The sequence below is a fragment of the Sinohyriopsis cumingii genome, chromosome 16 (assembly GCF_028554795.1).
Source record: "Sinohyriopsis cumingii isolate HCF-2022 chromosome 16, ASM2855479v2, whole genome shotgun sequence".
Classification (NCBI taxonomy): Eukaryota; Metazoa; Mollusca; class Bivalvia; order Unionida; family Unionidae; genus Sinohyriopsis; species Sinohyriopsis cumingii.
In genome coordinates, this window is record NC_142976.1 from 11,858,931 (window position 1) to 11,881,191 (window position 22,261).

At 35.4% G+C, this 22,261-nt stretch overlaps 1 protein-coding gene across 1 annotated transcript in view; it reads right to left on the reverse strand.

Annotated features, from left to right (window-relative positions):
- The window catches only part of LOC149779947 (pre-mRNA-splicing factor ATP-dependent RNA helicase PRP16-like), a 180,314-nt gene that overhangs the window by 103,921 nt on the left and 54,132 nt on the right, over window positions 1–22,261 (reverse strand). The window contains exons 13-16 of the mRNA XM_089936642.1: window positions 19,538–19,748; window positions 17,982–18,044; window positions 14,031–14,186; window positions 11,421–11,521 (exon numbers count right to left, since the gene is read on the reverse strand). Coding sequence (XP_089792768.1) covers window positions 11,421–11,521; window positions 14,031–14,186; window positions 17,982–18,044; window positions 19,538–19,748 — 531 coding nt within the window. The remainder of the gene's footprint in view (window positions 1–11,420; window positions 11,522–14,030; window positions 14,187–17,981; window positions 18,045–19,537; window positions 19,749–22,261) is intronic.

Consider the following 22,261-nt stretch of genomic DNA (forward strand, 5'->3'; position numbering starts at 1 on the left):
CTATCAAATAACTGCTCTTTTTATCTTGCAAATTCAACTTTTCTGGTGTGTTAACATTGTGTCATTTTCTTGTGATAACCGTGTTCTACAAACAATCCACTGGTTTTGTCTGCAATTGATGGGTATCTTCTACCACACGAGTCTGATGTTCTATCAATAAAATACAACCAAATCTGTGACAACACGAAATAACCTTATTGTACTGATAAGATTATTTTGTGTTGTCACAGATTTTGTTGTACTTTACTGAATAAATGTCAGACTCCTGTACTCTTATGTATATTATAAGATGCGATTTTATTTGATCTTCGTTGGCCTAAAGCCAAAGAAACTCCTTCAACCAAGAATCTTTGAACTCCCATTTTCTCTTTTAACTGTATTCCCTGTCAAAGCCAAGTTTAGTTTTTACCTATTTTGCTAACTTTTCATACAAATTTTCACCATTTGGATAAAACTATAAGAAAACAATCCTGATTCATTCCTAGGAAGATTCATCATAGTTGCATATAATGGTTTAAAGGAGTAAAGCGATTGGTTCAAAACAACAGATCCTCATGGAAGCTCTCTCCTCCAGCCAATGAAATTAGTTCTGATATAGCCATTAAAAGATATTGCCTAAACTGGTACTGTCTGCTTCCATTGGTTATATCCATGGTTGGTTTCAGTCACAATCAATAAATTTCAGAATACACTACCTAAATATACAATGCACTCATATGGTATTAGTATGAATGACAATTATGTAAACACTGATTAGACAAAATGGTAACTGCTGCCCTTTCAAGTTACAGGCTACAGTTTACTTGTTCACAGACAAGTAACCTAGGAAAGTTGCTCATCCGTAAGAAATAATTTCCAACTCAGGCAATATGGACAATGGATTTCTGTTCCTAAGGTTAGGGAACAGTTTTGCTCAGATGCAATTCTTGTGGCAACTGCCCTAACATTGCAAGCTGAAATGTGTTGCAAATTCATTTGACTGGGGTTACTTCTCTATAAGCAGAGCAAATAACCCATTTTTTTCAGAAGGAATGTGCCCGTAGTGATAAGTTGTCTTTTCCCTCTCTGAGAGGTAAGACGAGGCAGGATCTCTCTTGAAGCACTGACTTATTCCTCTTCAAGTATCACTTCCAAGCTCACTCTGGGTCCCATAGAAGACCTTGCGATGAAGTGTCATGAGTAGACAGGGATTTCGGTACATAAGTCTAATTCCCCATAGAAGACCTTGAGATGAAGTGTCATGAGTAGACAGGGATTTCGGTACATAAGTCTAATTCCCCATAGAAGACCTTGAGATGAAGTGTCATGAGTAGACAGGAATTTGGGTACATAAGTCTAATTCCCCATAGAAGACCATGAGATGAAGTGTCATGAGTAGACAGGGATTTCGGTACATAAGTCTAATTCCCCATAGAAGACCTTGAGATGAAGTGTCATGAGTAGACAGGAATTTCGGTACATAAGTCTAATTCCCCATAGAAGACCTTGAGATGAAGTGTCATGAGTAGACAGGGATTTCGGTACATAAGTCTAATTCCCCATAGAAGACCTTGAGATGAAGTGTCATGAGTAGACAGGGATTTCGGTACACAAGTCTAATTCCCCATAGAAGACCTTGAGATGAAGTGTCATGAGTAGACAGGGATTTCGGTACATAAGTCTAATTCCCCATAGAAGACCTTGAGATGAAGTGTCATGAGCAGACAGGAATTTCGGTACATAAGTCTAATTCCCCATAGAAGACCTTGAGATGAAGTGTCATGAGCAGACAGGAATTTCGGTACATAAGTCTAATTCCCCATAGAAGACCTTGAGATGAAGTGTCATGAGTAGACAGGGATTTCGGTACATAAGTCTAATTCCCCATAGAAGACCTTGAGATGAAGTGTCATGAGTAGACAGGGATTTTGGTACATAAGTCTAATTCCCCATAGAAGACCATGAGATGAAGTGTCATGAGTAGACAGGGATTTCGTTACACAAGTCTAATTCCCCATAGAAGACCATGAGATGAAGTGTCATGAGTAGACAGGGATTTCGGTACATAAGTCTAATTCCCCATAGAAGACCTTGAGATGAAGTGTCATGAGTAGACAGGGATTTCGGTACATAAGTCTAATTCCCCATAGAAGACCTTGAGATGAAGTGTCATGAGTAGACAGGGATTTCGGTACATAAGTCTAATTCCCCACAGAAGACCTTGAGATGAAGTGTCATGAGTAGACAGGGATTTCGGTACATAAGTCTAATTCCCCATGAAATGGAGCCTTGAAAGCAGGGGCTGTCATGAGGGACACTGACCCAATGACCCAGCATGTAGAAATTGCAAATAATTCAGGTCAAATGATTATGCATGTATCTTGCTGATTCTGACTGCCATTGCTAATGTGAGTAGAAAGCAGGTCTTATATGATAGGTGAATCAATGAAGCCATTAAAAATGGTTCAAACTGTGTGTTATTCAGCCTGGTTAGTACCTATGATAGATTCCACTTTGGGCACAAAGTCAAGGCCTTTAGATCTGCAAACTTGAAATTGACAGCAAGTTGGAAAGATCTCATTTGATATCGTATCTTCCAAAATGATGCAGCATGCCCGAGATCGAGGAATGGTCACCTTTTATTATGAGCGATTCTGTTTCTCATCAAAGAGCCAAAGCAGAAAGTTAGCTATCTGAGGTACTGATGCATTCCCAAATAGTCTAAAAAGTTCTATCGCAAGTCCAAATCTATGAAGTTCCAACTGAATTCCAGTGGTATTCGAAATTAGCTTGATCATGTTCACTTGTGGACTTCAGAGATAAATTGGAGCAAACAAACAAAACAAAGTAGCTGATAACCTTTATCAGTTTTTTAAATATTTTATTATTCATTTCAAAAGTTAGTATTGTCTAATCTGGCAAAAATCATTTTCCCTATTTTAATAACTACTAAAGTTAGTGCATGTAGAAATATTTCAATTTCATTTCTCAAGTAAATAAGATCTGCCATTTGAATCATCTGTCTGCATAAGGCAGTACTGGGGTATGTTGTTTCTCTAATATCACATATAAAGAAATTTCAGTTACAGTACATGAAAGTAGTAGAGAGGTATAATAATAATAATAATGAGGACTTTGAATAGCGTCTAATCTTTAGAAGCTCTAAGCGCTTTACAACATTCGAGAATACCTATCAGATAAAATAACATATATAATGATACAATTACAAAAACAAACACCATGAAATTAGAAAACATAGAAAAACATGCTGAGAATATTTAGGGAGGAAACATTATTAGGTCTTTAAGTTTGTTCTTGCAGTCGAAATAAGTGAGTTTTGAGAGCACTCTTGAAAGGTATCACTGTGTCTTTGTGTCTAAGTTCAGTGGGCAATTCATTCCACGTTGATGGGCCCTTGTATGCAAAAGAACGCTGTCCATATGACTTTGTTTTCATAGTGGGAATAATGAGTCTACAATTGTCAGAAGAGGAGCGTAAGTATCTTGCTGGTGTGTACACATGGGTGAGGTCAAATAGGTATGTTGGACTAGAGCCCGTCAATGAAACGTAGCACAGAGAACAAATTTTGTGTTTGATTCTGGATCGAATGGATAGCCAGTGTAGGGTACAGAGCAGCGGGGAGGTGTGCTCTGATCGTGGTACTCTAAGTATGATCCGAGCAGCTGTGTTTTGAACTTTTTGAAGTTTCTGGAGTAGATATTGAGATGAACCAGACAGAATTGAGTTACAATAGTCCAGTCTTGAAAGTACTAATGAACACACAAGTGTTTTAGTGGCATCAATTGAAAGATATTTGCAAATGGAGCTGATGCATCTCAGCTCAAGATATGCAGCCTTGCATATGTTCATGACATGTTGGTGCAATGTGAGAGTACTGTCCAGAGTAACACCTAGGTTTCCTACTGATTGTGTGAATTTAATGTTGGTGTTGCTGATATTTATTGTTTGAGGTAAAGGATGTGAATGAGAAAGTCTTTGTGTTGTGATCAGATTGGCCTCAGTTTTATCATCATTCATCTGCAGCTTGTTACATGTCATCCATGATTTCACATCAGAAATGCACCTCTCTACACCTTGGATGGTAGCATCAACTTCAGCTGGGTGGCTAGATTTGTATATTTGGGTGTCATCAGCATACAATTGGTGAGACACTGGATGATGATCTATGACACTTGAGAGCAGCTGAGTGTATAGAATGAAGAGAACAGGTCCAAGAACAGACCCCTGTGGAACACCACAACATAGATCAACTGGGCTGGAGTGTATTCCATTTGCAGACACAATTTGTGTCCTGTTGACCAAGTAGGACTTGAACCACAGTAAGGCTGTATCATGAATGCCAAATACATGCTGGAGACGGTGAAGTAATATATCATGGTCTATTGTGTCAAATGCTGCAGACAAATCAAGGAGGGTGAGGACTGTAATCTTTCCGCTATCCAAAGCAGAGAGAATGTCATTAACTACTTTTAGAAGAGTAGTTTCAGTACTGTGGCAAAAGCGATATGCAGACTGTACATTGCTAAAAAGACTGTTTGAATTCAGATAAGACACAAACTGGGATAAAACAACCTTTTCTAAGATTTCTGATATGAATGGGAGATTAGAAACTGGGCAGTAGTTCTTTAAATCGTTATGGTCTAGTGTTGGTTCTTCAGCAGAGGCCTTACAATGGCAGTTTTGAAAAATGATGTGAATTCCCCTGATGAGAGAGAGGTATTAATAACATCAGTTAGTGAAGGCAATACTGGATCTAAAAGCAGCAGTGATGTTGGAATTGGATCAAGTTCACATGACTTTGGTGCACTCCTCATCAGGATTGTACGTACGAAATCCATAGTGAAAGGTTCAAATGCTGCTAATGGTTGCCGCTCAAATTCTGTATCCCATCTGTATGGTGATGACGAGTCAACTGAAATTGTGGTATCAAGCTTATCTCTAATGGTTTGTACTTTGTCACAGAAGAAATTTGCAAACATGTCCGGAAGGTCGACTGGAGAGAAGGTAGTTGGAAGTGGTGTAGATTTGTTCCTTGACATTAGCTTGTTAGTAATCTCGAAGAGCTCTTTGCAGCTGGAACTTTCCATGATCTTAGTAGTGTAGTGGGCTGATTTCACTGCATGGACTATATTTGTGACAATCTTCTTAACGGCTTCATAGATTTGCTTAATAATAGTGAGTCTGGTGGAAAGCCAAAGCCTCTCAGCTTTACAGCGGTCTCTTTTAGAAGTGTGCAGCTGGTCCCTAACACTGCTATACCATAGAGAATACTTTTGAATTGATACTCTGCACTTGGTAGCTGGGGCATGTTTGTCGAGCAATGAATGCAGGCAGTTATCGAGTTGTTCTGCTGTAGGAGGTAAGCAAGTTGTTAGGTTTGCTTGGATGTCATGCATTAGTTTGGTTGACATTAGTATGTCCAAAACCTCTCTAGTGTGCTTGTTACAAATGCACAAAACTTCGCTTTAGACCAAACAGGTGTTACTGCTGTAAAATTAAATTAGTTGTATAACTTAAACATTTAAGCTGCAAGAATCTTAACAGTCCTATTGAATAACATGCATTTCTTCCATATGATCAAAGTTACAAACACCCCCTCCCCATAAACCATAATGAAAAATTAGCCATTTTAAAAATGCACCATAACAAAACTCCTGTTGTCCAAAAACAATGGGTCAGCATTTTACTTTCTGCATTGGATAGATGTCAAATGTAATTTGTGCCTTGGGTGTACATGATCATTTTAATTAGATTCAATCTCTGCATTGACTTTACTTGATTAATAATGTTAAATATAATTTGCGCATTGGTATATTTGATCTTGGGGGCTCTCATTTGATATATTTTAATATAAAATTCAATTTGGCATTTTCCCTCCAATTGGATGCTCATATGCTATATTAATAACATAAAGGTTATGCCCATTTAATACATTTCTTTTACAGTTTAAACAGGAAAAAAATAAGAATACTTTCTTCATGCTGGTATCAGTCTACCTCAACTCCACTAATCTGAGATCAACCAAGACTACCATCTTTTGAAGGGATCAGCCTAGTATAGAATTAGTTAAGATGGGATCAGCCCAGAATAAACTAGTATGCTGGGATCAGCTGAGCACTTAGTCTACTTAAGCTGGGATCAGCTCAGAATAGACTTAAATGCTGGGATCGGGCTAGCACTAATTCTACTTGAGCTGGGATCAGCCCAGAGTACACTTTAATGCTGGGATCAGCCTAGCACCAATTCTACTTGAGTTGGGATCAGCCCAGAGTACACTTTAATGCTGGGATCAGCCTAGCACCAATTCTACTTGAGTTGGGATCAGCCCAGAGTACACTTTAATGCTGGGATCAGCCTAGCACTTAGTCTACTTAAGCTGGGATCAGCTCAGAATAGACTTAAATGCTGGGATCAGCCTAGCACCAATTCTACTTGAGCTGGGATCAGCCCAGAGTACACTTTAATGCTGGGATCAGCCTAGCACCAATTCTACTTGAGTTGAGATCAGCCCAGAATACATTGTAATGCTGGATCAGCCTAGCAATGATTGAGAATCATAGTCTTGTACATTCAGATTTTACAATGGGTTCAATTTTGATCATTTACGTTAAATTTAATTCTACACTGGGTTCATTTTTGATCATTTACGTTAAATTCTACACTGGGTTCAATTTTGATCATTTACATTAAATTTAGTTCTACACTGGGTTCATTTTTGATCATTTACGTTAAATTTAATTCTACATTGGGTTCAATTTTGATCATTTATATTAAATTTAATTCAAAACTGGGTTCATTTTTGATCATTTACATTAAATTTAATTCTACACTGGGTTCATTTTTGATCATTTACGTTAAATTTAATTCTACATTGGGTTCAATTTTGATCATTTATATTAAATTTAATTCAAAACTGGGTTCATTTTTGATCATTTACATTAAATTTAGTTCTACACTGGGTTCATTTTTGATCATTTATATTAAATTTAGTTCTACACTGGGTTCATTTTTGATCATTTATATTAAATTTAATTCAAAACTGGGTTCATTTTTGATCATTTACATTAAATTTAATTCTACACTGGGTTCATTTTTGATCATTTACGTTAAATTTAATTCTACACTGGGTTCAATTTTGATCATTTACATTAAATTTAATGCTACACTGGGTTCATTTTTGATCATTTACATTAAATTTAATTCTACATTGGGTTCATTTTTGATCATTTACATTAAATTTAATTCTACACTGGATTCATTTTTGATCATTTACATTAAATTTAATTCTACATTGGGTTCATTTTTGATCATTTACATTAAATTTAATTCTACATTGGGTTAATTTTTGATCATTTATATTAAATTTAATCATTACACTTGGTGCATTGATCATAAACATTAAATCATCATTAAATTTAATCTCTGTGTTTGGTGTAATTGATAAAATTACATTAAATCTGCTTGCATCTGCACTATCTTCTGGCTAAACTAAATATCGTTCCCTCATTTTCAAAATAGTATCTTTAGCTAAATCCATATAGCTTGCATTTCTTATAATTAAAAGGAATTAATGAATTTCCAAAAACTCTTTTCCTTTACAAAATTTTGACATTTTTGTCCAATTTTAATAACTGATTGATCTGTTCTGAACTTGGCCTAATATCATCTGCATTAGTACCACATATACACCTCTCCCTCAATAACTCGTGCACAACGGGGTCCACAAACATAGACCGCACTATAAGCTAGGTGCAAGTTACCAAGGAACCTCCAAAAATTGAAAAGAATTGCTTTGACAATGAGAAAACCTTGGGGGGGGGGGCAGAGCGGTGTTAGGGAACTTGGCTGTTTATTGACTCAATCCTCATTTTACAATCACGTCGATAATAATTTTTAATAATGCACTTTTTCTAACGCAGCTGTTGATTATTCTGTTTAAATAACATTTATTTTCAAAATGTCCAACATATGAGAGATCATTCCAACTAGTTTCAACAACCATCACGTGTACGCAAAAAAAATCTGTGTATTACGTCACTGCTTTTTGTTTTCTTGATGAGTCTGGTTCCCGTACTGGTGTTTAATATTATCCTGCCAACTCGGGAGTCTGTTAGCAGGGAACTAGACTAACTGTTGATACACCACCAAACAAGATTCCTTTTTTCCAAAAACATGCGACATTTATTTCGTGAGATAATTGGCTACGTTGAAACTCAATTTTTGCATAGTACAATATTGACGTCATGATTTCATTGGAGGTAATAATGAAACTTCTCATCATCTAAGTGCCAGTTCAAAAATTCTCTGAAACTCACTTGCCCACAATGGTCCGTATCTGTGAAATCAAGCTCTTTATTTTATTAAGTATTTATTTTGCTTGGCTGCCTTCTTATCTTTGATCACAGTTATGAAAGAGTCAGTTAATTTTAAGGTAGTTTATGTTACATACACAATAACATTTATAGCTGTTTGATTGATCAAATGAAGTGATTTCACCTGAACATGACCGAGACTGCTAGATTTTAAGTTTGTAGGATTTTCGTGCCTTTTAAATTGTCTTTTATTCCACCTCCTTTATTTTATTCAAAAGACACAATTAACATGATAATACAAAGGAGGCCAGCTTTTAATTCAGTGCAACAATACAACAAATACTTCTGGATATCAGTTATCAAAACAAAGTCACCACTTAATTAGGTTCTCAGAAAATGCTTGCAGACATAGTTGTTATGGTAGACCGACGCATTTTACGTTTAATTACAAGAGGACGCATTGCATTTATGATGATTACACTTAAAAGGAACTAAAAGATAGAACAAAAATTTCAACAGATACAAAAAGTATTTAATTTGTATTTATTTATTAAAGTACTCCCTCCACTCGGCGTAAGTGACATTTTCATTGATTGAAATATCCTTACATATTGTTAATTGTGGTGTATAGGAATGTCATTTGGAAAGAAAATGTAAAAAATTGTATGACCTATTTTTAAATTTGATGTTTCAAAGTGTTGATTAAAATTTCCAGGTCCTATCTACCGTTTTTGACGATAAAATGAGCAATACATCAAAGTTTCCGTTACCAATTTTGATCATGATTTTCTTTAAGTTCAACAAATAGAGATCAATTTTGAGGGTATTTTCTGGTTTAAAAAATGGGATCCATGAGTGACCCCGCACTATAAGCAGGTTCGTGAGTTATCAGGGTGCGAGTTATCAAGGGAGTGGTGTACTCGCTTTCAAGATGAGTACAACTGCAAACTGCACAAGCAGATCTGGGTCTGTGCAGCTTGTTAGGAGTAATCAGTAGAACAGACAACATAGATCTTGATCTGTTGGTGTAATATGTTAAGGTAGATCAGGATCTTTGTTGTTTGCAGTTGCACTCACCAAAACTCAAAAAGCAAATTCAATTATTCCAGTCCACTAGTGCCAATATCTGTTGATATTACTTGTCTATTCTCTACTGTCTATGCATTTCTCAGTATATGGACACAAGGAAAAAGAACTACATTAACTAACCTCACACCTATTAATCTACAATGCATTTAGCTTATAGAATTAAAAAATGGTACACTAGTTAAACTGCCATATGTATTCAGTAGTATGTCTATACTGTCATATGTATTCAGTAGTATGTCTTTACTGTCATATGTATTCAACAGCATTTCTATACTGCCATATGTATTCAATAGGATGTCTATACTGCTATATTTATTCAATAGCATTTCTATACTGTTATATGTATTCAGTAATATGTCTATACTGTTATATGTATTCAGTAGTATGTCTATACTGTCATATGTATTCAGTAGTATGTCTTTACTGTCATGTATTCAGTAGTATGTCTATACTGTTAAATGTATTCAGTAGTATGTCTGTACTGTCATATATATTCAGTAGTATGTCTATATGGCCATATGTATTCAGTAGTATGTCTATACTGTTATATGTACTCAGTAGTATGTCTATACTGTCAAATGTATTCAGTAATATGTCTATACTGTCATGTGCATTCAGTAGTATGTCTATACTGTTATATGTATTCAGTAGCATGTCTATATTGTCATATGTATTCAGTACTGTCTTTACTGTCATATATATTCAGTAGTATGTCCATACTGTCATGTATTCAGTAGTATGTCTATACTGTTATATGTATTCAGTAATATGTCTGTACTGTCATATATATTCAGTATTATGTCTGTACTGCCATATGTATTCAGTAGTATGTCTATACTGTCATATGTATTCAACAGCATTTCTATACTGCCATATGTATTCAATAGTATGTCTATACTGCTATATTTATTCAATAGCATTTCTATACTGCCACACATATTCAACAGCATCTCTATATTGCCATATGTATTCAACAGCATCTTTATTGCCATATGTATTCAATAGTATGCCTATACTGCTATATGTATTCAATAGCATCTCTATACTGCTACATGTATTCAATAGCATCTCTGTATTGCCATATGTATTCAACAGCATCTCTGTATTGCCATACATATTCAACTCCATCTCTGTTGCCACATGTATCCAGTAGCATCTCTGTATTTCCATCTGTGTTCAATAGCATCTCTATACTGCCACGTATTTTCAATAGCATCTCTATATACTGCCATATGTATTCAATTGCAACTCTGAACTGCCATATCTATACAATAACATTTCTTGACTGCCATATGTATTCAACAGCATCTTTATATTGCCATATGTATTCAACAGCATCTTTATATTGCCATATGTATTTAATAGCATCTCTATACTGCCACGTATTTTCAATAGCATCTCTATATACTGCCATATGTATTCAATTGCAACTCTGAACTGCCATATCTATACAATAACATTTCTTGACTGCCATATGTATTCAACAGCATCTTTATATTGCCATATGTATTCAACAGCATCTTTATATTGCCATATGTATTTAATAGCATCTCTATACTGCCATATGTATTTAATAGCATCTCTATACTGCCATATGTATTTAATAGCATCTCTATAATGGATTCTGTATTAAATAGCACCACTATATTGCCATTGTGTATTCAAATGACAGTGTAAAAAATCTGTTTAGGAATTGTCATAATAAAGTCATACTGATATTTAGAGGAAAATAACTGACATAAAATTTATTCATGAAGTGCATTCATGTTTTGTTCTGTTTTTGTTTATCATTCTTCATAATGAATTTTGTATTTGCACAATCTATTTGTTGCTAAATGCATTTGGTTTTCATTAATTCTGCATTTTGTTTTGTTCCTTCTACATTTCATTTGCATTAATTCAACACTCCATTTTTTTCAAAACTACAAGTACTCACTTGCAGGTCTGTAGTATGCATATCATATCATGTGGATAAATAATAGCATTAATAACGAAAAAAAGGAAGCCATCTTTTTTTACCTGACTGATTGGGAAGACCTGCAATGCATCCATACCAATCTTGGGGTTGTAAACCTTTAACTTGCAGTATCCTGAATCTATTACAAACATTATTCCATCCACTGAAATTAAAATAGAAAATCAGTTCCATTGGTTTCACAATACGGTCAAACCCGTCCAACAGTTACCATTACATAGCAGTCACCCAGTTAGAATAACCTTTCTAATTTTGCCCTTGCAAATCTACTTAAGTCATGTGTGGAATGTTCACCTGCTATCCACAGTCAACAGTCATGTTTTTCTTAACCATATAATGGTCTCTTCCTCTAACCCTAACCCTAACCATATAATGGTCTCTTCAACTATCTCTAACCCTAACCATATAATGGTCTCTTCCTCTAACCCTAACCATATAACAGTCTCCTCCTCTAACCCTAACCCTATAATAGTCTCTTTTTCTAACCCTAACCCATACCATATAATGGTCTCTTCCTCTAACCGTAATCCTAACCATATAATGGTCTCTTCCTGCTTAAATGGTCACTGCAGCACACTGATTGTGACTATTGATGTACGAAATTAAAATTTTGTTGGATGAGGTATGTGATTTTTAGATAAAGGAATATCATATGAACTGACATGTAAACATATCTTACCTTGCTTGTGCTTACCAAACACCAGTCATACAGTCAATTTAACTTGTAGGCATCAATACATGAAATTCAAAAATGAGGCAGTTTTTATCATAGAAAAAAGGATCAAAGGAACTTGTTTGCGGGATAGTGGGAAATGTAGTCATAAATATGTAGTAGAAATGGTTGATGCATTCTGTGTAACAGTTAAATTTTGATATCTTTATCTTTGCCAATGAATTAAATTTATCTCTGATGAAAAAGAACATCTATTAAGTACAAGTTACATCCCTTTTCAATGGGGGTGGGGACCATTCGATATTTTCAAATTTGTAAAGAAAGGCAAAGTTTTCATGTGTTACAGATAACATTAATCTTGTTTTCATATTTAAAGAAGGCCTTTCACACAAGCTGAAGGTCTTTTTTCTTGGCTATATCATGAACAGCTGTTTCTAAGCCTAATAATACAGACTGGTGAACAAAAAGTCAGTCCTCTGTTTTAGTCGTATGTAAGGTGTCTATTAGTAGTTAAATTAGTGTTTTGTCATTGTGCATGAAGCAAACAAAGATTGGTGATTTCTTTTTTTCATACAAGTCAGTGATGGTTTATATGACTTATTAAAGTGAGTAGGATATTGTCATCTTGCGAGGAACATAAAATCGCCAGAAAACATGGGCATGTACTTTATGATTTTGCTGAACTGCGCACTAACCATAATTCCTTGATAACAGCAATAAAATAATAATAATAATAACAATAATAATAATAATAATGGTATTCACTGCATTATATTTGTTTAAAAACCAGGTCTGAAAGGTGAAAATGCATAAAGAAGTCACCTGTATATAAGCAAATGTAAGCCATATAGAAAATGTGTAGCTTATAACAAGTCAGCTACTAAATAATTTAGACTTTTCAAAGTAAATGAATGTTCTGAAAGAACAACTTCATAATCAGCACAGTGCCTTACTTTGAACACTCTAGTGAATTTGCTAAAGCATATGAATTGAGCAAAATAAAAATGCGGAACACTTCTGAAATCAATTTTTCACGTAAAAGTCATTAATTGTTGTGGGTTTTTTTCAAAAACAACTAAACATTGAAGATTCCATTTACAACTGTGATTACAACTGTTCTAGAAAAACATACCTGGAAGCCTTTTAATGTGGAATAGGTAGCCACTAACACAATTTTGTATCATTTTATTCTTTGAATAATCAGGACTCTGGCATATACTTTTTTAAAAACTGCTGAACTAAAATGGTCACCATGAAATGTAAATTGAAAAGTTTGATAACTGAATTTGTTTCTTCTTAAGATGACTCTCTTACTAAGATTCAACATTTTTTTTAAAATTCTCAGACAATGCATACTTTGTTATTAATCTGAAACCAGTATAAAATCAAAGAACAAAGCAAGGAACCAGAATACCTGTCAACATTTTTAACCATTGTAAAAATCTTTAGAATGAGAAGGAAACCAAGATGCAAACAGTCTAAAGAATTCAGCAATCGCCTTTAATTCATGATCAACCCAAATTTCACCAACAGAAGTTACCACATATACTTGCTTATAAGTCAAGTCCAATTGTAAACTATACAGATCCAGATCTAACATCACATAATGCACCAGCAAAACTGGGTCTTATAAATTTACTAGAAGTAATCAGCTGAACAAACAACACAGACCCTGACTGGCTGACTCTATAGTTTTAATTAGAATAGATACTGCATATAAAGGCTTAAGTTTCAGATTTGTGTTGGTAAAAGGTAGGGTCAGATAACAGACTGGTTTGACAATAGCAATTCAAAGGAATCAACCGTGTTAAAAATAGAAATAGCATGCATATTTGATGTTTTGATTTTGTTTTTGTTATTGTTAAAGAAATTCTTTTTAATAACTGATAATACATTTTTGTTGGAGTTGGCTACGTAAGAATAATGAACATACATGGATTTTCCAAAACAATTTTAAAAATCTGAAGAAAATGTATATTGCCTGTAAGTGAAGTTTCTGCAATATTAGTGGCCACTACACACTTTCTGACTCCATCTGGGGCCTTCTGGAAAATCCTGGCCTGCAGATCACTGGGAAGCTGAGAGTAAATTGGCAAAATGGCTAGGGGTGGTGCTTCATCAAGTTCTCCTAGCCTCTCTGTCAGAAAACACCATAAAACATTTAATTGTATCAAAAGTATGGTGGTCTCTCATGATAAAGCAGCTATACATACAACAATAAACATACACTACAATAAAGACTGTACATGTACATATAACTTGGGCAAGGGCATGAAGTCCATTTCCATATACAGCTTCCCCCCACCCATTATAATGTGCCTTGTTATAACATGATTCTGGATATAGCGTGTTACTATGGACACCATGATCAAAACCATACCAATGCAAAAGAGTTGAAAGAAAATGCAATGAAAAGTTAATCTTATATCTTCATTTCTTTTTCAAAACACCAATATTTAACTAATTTTTATAGTGCCCACTATAATACACTTTAACTATTTTCAATATACTGTGGTTCCATATAATGCAGTTCAGTACTTACTACAGTTGGTGGTTATGGAATCCAAATACCGTGTTATAATGAGGAAGAGCTGTACTGTGTGTGTGTGATTTGGATTTTTAACATAGCTTTAACAATTTTTCAGTCATATCACTACAATGTACAGTGTGACAGTTTATAGTGTCTAACACTGGGGCATCATGCCGAAGACATGTAGCATGATGTCCCAAGCAGTCACATTATCCTGACACCAGGCCAACCAGTCCTAACACTAACCTCTTAATGCTGAGCAACTAGCGAGGCAGCTGTTAGTACCATTTTTATAAGTCTTTGGTATGACTCAGCTGGGGTTCAAAACTGCGACCGCCCACATCCAAGGCGGACGCTCTAACCACTAGGCCACCGAAGTCGTCAAGAGCTGTACTACAAGGTTGCATATTGTAAATTTAACGAAGGTAAGGTCAGGAATTCCATCTCAATATACTACAATAAAGACTGTCCATAAAACACGGATCAAGTCAGGAATTCCGTGTTTGCTATAAACAAGACACTGTACATATAGCATAACTAACACCAGGAGCTCCAGTATATTTGGTGAAATTAGTTTTATAAGTGAATTTATTACTAAATTTTAGTTAAATTCTGATAATAACCCACTATGAAATAGTTTCAGCTTAAAACTACTCAATCATAATATAGTAATGTACACTACATACTCATTAACATGGTTATGTACACTACATACTCATTAACATGGTTATATACACTACATACTCATTAACACATTTATGTACACTACATACTCATTAATATAGTTATGTACACTACATACTCATTAATATAATTATGCACACTACATACTCATTAACACATTTATGTACACTACATACTCATTAACATAGTTATGTACACTACATACTCATTAATATAGTTATGTACACTACATAGACATCAAAACAATGCTTTACACTTAACCTGCACATAAGAATTTTGACGTGAAGAAACTATATGACGCCATACCACCCAAGAAAATCTTGAACATTTTTAAGGAAATGTAAATTATTCCAAAATTTGTGATAATGTTTTAAGGAATTTACATTTGCTACCTTTACCTTTTATTTTATGTGCATTTTAGAGAATTTTAATATTGTTACAGTTTATATTTTATCTTGATGTACTTCACATGTACATTTTTGTGAAGGGTTTGGTGCAGTTAATTTTTAAATTTAAATCTACCTTTGGCTGGCACCATATAGCCACTGTTGTGCTGGTTGCCATAAATCACAACTACATACATGCATATCTTAACCTGTAACTACCCAATCCTGATGTAGTTTTGAATAAACTATGCTATGTAAACAGTATACTAAAACTCTGTCTATAGTCCTGTAAACTGTCTATAGTATACTAAAACTCTGTCTATAGTATTGTAAACAGTATACTAAAACTCTGTCTACAGTATACTAAAACTCTGTCTATAGTACTGTAAACAGTATAATAAAACTCTGTCCACAGTATACTAAAACTCTGTCTATAGTACTGTAAACAGTATACTAAAACTCTGTCTATAGTCCTGTAAACAGTATACTAAAACTCTGTCTATAGTCCTGTAAACAGTATACTAAAACTCTGTCTATAGTACTGTAAACAGTATACTAAAACACTGTCTATAGTACTGTAAACAGTATACTAAAACTGTCTATAGTACTGTAAACAGTATACTAAAACTCTGTCTATAGTACTGTAAACAGTATACTAAAACTGTCTATAGTACTGTAAACAGTATACTAAAACACTGTCTATAGTACTGTAAACAGTATACTAAAACTCTGTCTATAGTCCTGTAAATAGTATACTAAAACTCTGCGTATAGTCCTGTAAACAGTATACTAAAACTCTATCTACAGTACTGTAAACAACATACTAAAACTGTCTATAGTACTGTAAACAGTATACTAAAACTCTGTCTATAGTACTGTAAACAGTATACTAAAACTCTGTCTATAGTACTGTAAACAGTATACTAAAACTCTGTCTATAGTACTGTAAACTTGTATAGCTCCCAAGTACCATATAGGCACTTATAAATCAAATCCAACTGCAAACTGAACAGACACATATCTGCCATTATAAACTGCACTGGCAGATCTGGACCTATGCAGTTTGCTGAAGTATATGTCAATGTGGTTGCATTTACTCACCTTGAATCAAATATGAAATGCTATTATAAAATTGAATACTAATACAGTATAACCAAAGTCTATTCAATTCTGATTGTTGAATGCTCTGCACCTGAAATGTCATCAAAAAACTTCCAGACAAAAATAATTGATCACTTTGAACTTTTACAATAGTGTCCTAGTACAAAACTTGGTTAAAAAAAGAGGATGTTGGGTCTTATCACAACAAAATAACAGGGTAGTCAGATTTTTTTCCAAACACACAGATATCATTGCAACATCATAGTGTTATGATACTCTATCTAGTTTGTACTGTATCAAATCTTTAGACTGACCTTGCCCAAAAATGTCTGACGTAATTAAGCATTCATTTTACTGCATTTATTTCTCCAGTTGTGTAGAACGAGGGTAAAAATAACTTGAACAACTGCAAATGCAATTTAATTTTTAATTTCTTTTTAAGTCTATTACTGATTTAATTGGTATTGAAATGCCTACATGACCTGTGTGACTTGTACTTTAGGAGTAATTAGCAGAACATACAACACAGACGTTGATCTGCCCATGCACAGTGCACTGGAAAATTAGGGTTTATGTTGTTTTGAAGTTGGACTCAACTTATAAGCAAGTGTACATGATACTGCATTTTAAAGACAAATTACCATATGAATTATACACTGGTACTGAATATCTCTTATTCATTTCAAACCAATGACTTCCAGAGTTTTCAAAATCTTTACAACTTCATTAGCTTAACGAATCTATGAAACTTGGAACTCTGATGGAGGACTCAATGACAGTGCATGGGCAACTCAAAAACTGTACATGTGTTTTCACTGTGACATTGTAGTGCGATATTCAATCTGGTTTACAATGGATCACACCTATTCCAAAGAATAATGATCAATGAGGAGTAAAAGAAGAAACATAAAGTATTACTTAAAGGTATGTGTAAATAAATTTGCAAAGATGACACCTATAGCTAAAACAGTCAGTACAGAATACCTACATGACCTGTATGACTTGTACTTTGGAACAAAAAAATCCAAACATATTGCTGCTGAAGAGAATTGTTTTCCAAAGTGATACAAAATACTGGATCACATCTTGGTTCAGGTTGTTGAGCTCTCACTGGCAGCAAAGATTTTTACTAGCTCAGCATCAATACCCAGAAAATCATTCATATAAAAGGAATAAGACAAGACAGGGCAAGTACCGACAAGACAGGGCAAGAAAAGCTGCTTTACTCTACCTGCTAGTAACTCACAGGTGACCTCAATATCTTCCTGGCCAGGCATGAAAACAAGCATATCCCCTACAAAAGATCACATTTTGGGATAATGAGCGATATATTCCATACAACTTCTAAATCGAATATGATACAGAAATACAATTAAACATGTGTGGCAATCTTCCTATGACTAAGGAAATCAGTTAAAGCATTGTAAAAAACCCTAGGTTCATTGTAGAAAGTCTCTTATGAATTTTATAATCATTTAAAATAGATTATCTCTTTATTCAACTGATACCATAAAAATATCCTTGTAAAGGCATCTGGAAATAAAGTCAAAGCAATTCTTAAGTCTTAAATGTAATTATAAAATGAGATTTCTTTCAATTCAGATTTTTACCTAAAAATTATGTAGACACACTCCTGGTATCTACAGTCCTATTAAACAATTCTTTCTGAAAAAGCAGACTGTACTAACCTTCCATCCCCTGTAGATGGATCTGAAGAGACAGTTTAACAGCTGAAAATGCAGACTGTACTAACCTTGTCCCCTGCAGATGGATCTGAAGAGACTGTTTAACAGCTGAAAAAGCAGACTGTACTAACCTTCCATCCCCTGCAGATGGATCTGAAGAGACTGTTTAACAGCTGAAAAAGCAGACTGTACTAACCTTGTCCCCTGCAGATGGATCTGAAGAGACTGTTTAATAACTGAAAAAGCAGACTGTACTAACCTTCTGTCCCCTGCAGATGGATCTGAAGAGACTGTTTAACAGCTGAAAAAGCAGACTGTACTAACCTTGTCCCCTGCAGATGGATCTGAAAAGACTGTTTAACAGCTGAAAAAGCAGACTGTACTAACCTTCCATCCCTGCAGATGGATCTGAAGAGACTGTTTAATAGCTGAAAAAGCAGACTGTACTAACCTTCTGTCCCCTGCAGATGGATCTGAAGAGACTGTTTAACAGCTGAAAAAAGCAGACTGTACTAACCTTCTATCCCCTGTAGATGGATCTGAAGAAGCTGTTTAACAGCTGAAAAAGCAGACTGTACTAACCTTCTGTTCCCTGCAGATGGATCTGAAGAGACTGTTTAATAGCTGAAAAAGCAGACTGTACTAACCTTGTCCCCTGCAGATGGATCTGAAAAGACTGTTTAACAGCTGAAAAAGCAGACTGTACTAACCTTCCATCCCTGCAGATGGATCTGAAGAGACTGTTTAATAGCTGAAAAAGCAGACTGTACTAACCTTCTGTCCCCTGCAGATGGATCTGAAGAGCCTTTTTAACAGCTGAAAAAAGCAGACTGTACTAACCTTCTGTCCCCTGCAGATGGATCTGAAGAGACTGTTTAACAGCTGAAAAAAAACAGACTGTACTAACCTTCTATCCTCTTTAGATGGATCTGAAGAAGCTGTTTAACAGCTGAAAAAGCAGACTGTACAAACCTTCTGTCCCCTGCAGATGGATCTGAAGAAACTGTTTAACAGCTGAAAAAGCAGACTGTACTAACCTTCCATCCCATGTAGATGGATCTGAAGAAACTGTTTAACAGCTGAAAAAGCAGACTGTACTAACCTTCCATCCCCTGCAGATGGATCTGAAGAGACTGTTTAACAGCTGCATCTACATAATCTTCTACCACATTTTTGCTATAGAAAATTTCAACAGGAAATGTGCGCCCTGGAATTATGAAGACTGGAACATTTCCAAAGAAAGTAGCAAACTTGGTGGCATCCATGGTGGCAGATGTTACTATCAGCTTTAAATCATGACGGCGAGTTATCACCTGAAAATGGAGTGGAATATCAACTGAGTGAAACTGTATATCAACTGACTCTTCTGCAAATGCAATGCCCGATCTGATTGACGAATTGCCCAAATGCAATGCCCTATTTGACTGACGAATTGTCCAAATGCAATGCCCCATTTGATTGACGAACTGTCCAAATGCAATGCCATATTTGACTGACGAATTGTCCAAATGCAATGCTCCATTTGATTATGCAATGCCATATTTGACTGACGAATTGTCCAAATGCAATGCTCCATTTGACTGACGAACTGTCCAAATGCAATGTTCTCTGTTTTGATTGTTGGATGATCCAAATGCAATGTCCTATTTGATTGGTGGACTGTCCAAATGCAATGTCCTATTTGATTGGTGGACTGTCCAAATGCAATGTCCTATTTGACTGGTGAACTGTCCAAATGCAATGTCCTATTTGATTGGTGGATTATCAAAAAGCAATTACCTACTGGTATTTAATTGACGGATTGTCACCATAAACCATTTGGCACTGTTGTGGCACAATGACTCTACTTTTCATAACATGTTAGAATTGATTATTTGAGGATGTGACTATATATACTTGCTCAGAAATCAAGTCCAATTGCATATTGCTCAAAGATCTGCAGTCCTATATTGCACTGGCAGATCTGGGTCTATGCAATTTGTAAGTTGTAAACAGTACAACAAACACACAGATCCTGATCGGCAGGTTCATTAGGTGAAGGCATGACAGGGTATATGTTGTTTGCTGTTGAACACAACTTATAAGCAAATATATATGGATGTCTGATGGTTGTAAACATCCAGTTTAATAGTTCTATGATTGAATCACTCATAAAAATTCAATCAGTGACAGTAAAATTACTATTTGAGTCCTTAAATCTTCAACTACAAGACTGATAACCCTATTATTGTTTTAAAATTTAAAACAAAATATTTGAAAAAACTGACTCTTTAATGTCAGCTGCTTTCACCTCTATCCCATGGCAAATATACCCCCCCATTACATTTTTTTTATTCTACGGACCTCTTCCAAATAATGTCAGTAAAAGCCACATTGGAAGATGGCTATTAATAACTTTTCATTGAAATGTATGGTGTGTATTAATAATTATGAAAATTCACCAAGAGAAGGAGCAAACCCACAATCTCCTGCATTCAAAGCAGACTCTCTAACCACTTAGGTCACCAGTTGTCCCTTTCACTCTGGTACATCAAACATAAAAAGGTAAAAGGATGAAAAATGTTGAGTGCGATCACCTTAAAGCATCTCACACAACATCATCCAACCTAACTGGATTTAATTTTCATGAAAGTAAGGTCACTCTTGGTGAAGGACTAATAAACTATTGTGAAGAAAATCCACCTGGATATGCTGGCCTCCAAAATATCGCAGGAGCCCCGAAGAGGAAGAAGAGATAATTCCAACCTTTCCTTCTCCTTTCAGAGGAAGCCAAATAAAACCTTAATGCCCTAAATGAGTGAAGGAGCTTATCTTTATCCTCCCCAGCACAGGTATGACTGAAACCGGGAAGCTCAATAGAAGAAGGAGCTACTTACGGTAGCTTATTCTTAGCCACTAACACAGGTTTGCAAAGAAGCTGAGTGAATCACAGGTACCAATGAACCATAAACAAATCTTTTCCATGGATGAGGCATGCATTTCACTTCCCTCATTGCTGCTTAGAAAAGCAAGAAACTGTCGTAAAGGTAACATTCTTGAAGGAAGCTTCACTCAAACATTCATAAGATGGTTTAGATAACACCCATTGAAAATACAATAGGTTCTATCTAGGAACTAATGAGCAAGAAAATGGTCTCTGAAGCTCCAAATAACTTCTAAGATCTGACAGGCGAGGATCTGCCCAAGACATATGGATTACTTAGGAGTATTAGTTGCCTTAAAAGCTAATGGCAGATACAGAACCTTCTCTTTCCTTAAAAAAGGAAGAGAAGAAAAGTCTGTAACTGCAGATGAGGGGACCTATAGGATCATCAAATTTCCTACTGCATCACTTAGAGATAATCCTCCACTTTGCATCATAAACTTGGAAGTAGACTTCCTCCAAGTTGAGCAATGCAGTCGGAAATCTTGCTGGAAAAAAACTGACCTTGGTTAGGGTTGTTTGATTGGAGCCAACTGTGAAAATGGCAACTCTCTGGACTGTTGTGCAGGAGAGACTCCATAGGCTTCAACATCAGGTCTCTCCTTTATGATAATCTCTTGGGCTTATCTACCAATGGGTCAAGTGGATTATTGACCGATGGGACCACTGGTGCCACAGGATGAGACAAGACGTGGATAGATTCTGACCTGAAGAACTTACAGAATTAATGAATGGTATAAAGACATAAGCATACAGATGCCCTCACTTCAGACTGAAAGAGACCACCACCTAGGTGGTCTGATGCTGGAGAGACATAAAGATGGAGCTTGTTAATAAATTCACTATTGATCTTCCTCACCATTAAAAAAGTGATTCAGATACTGTTTGATGCACATGGATCAT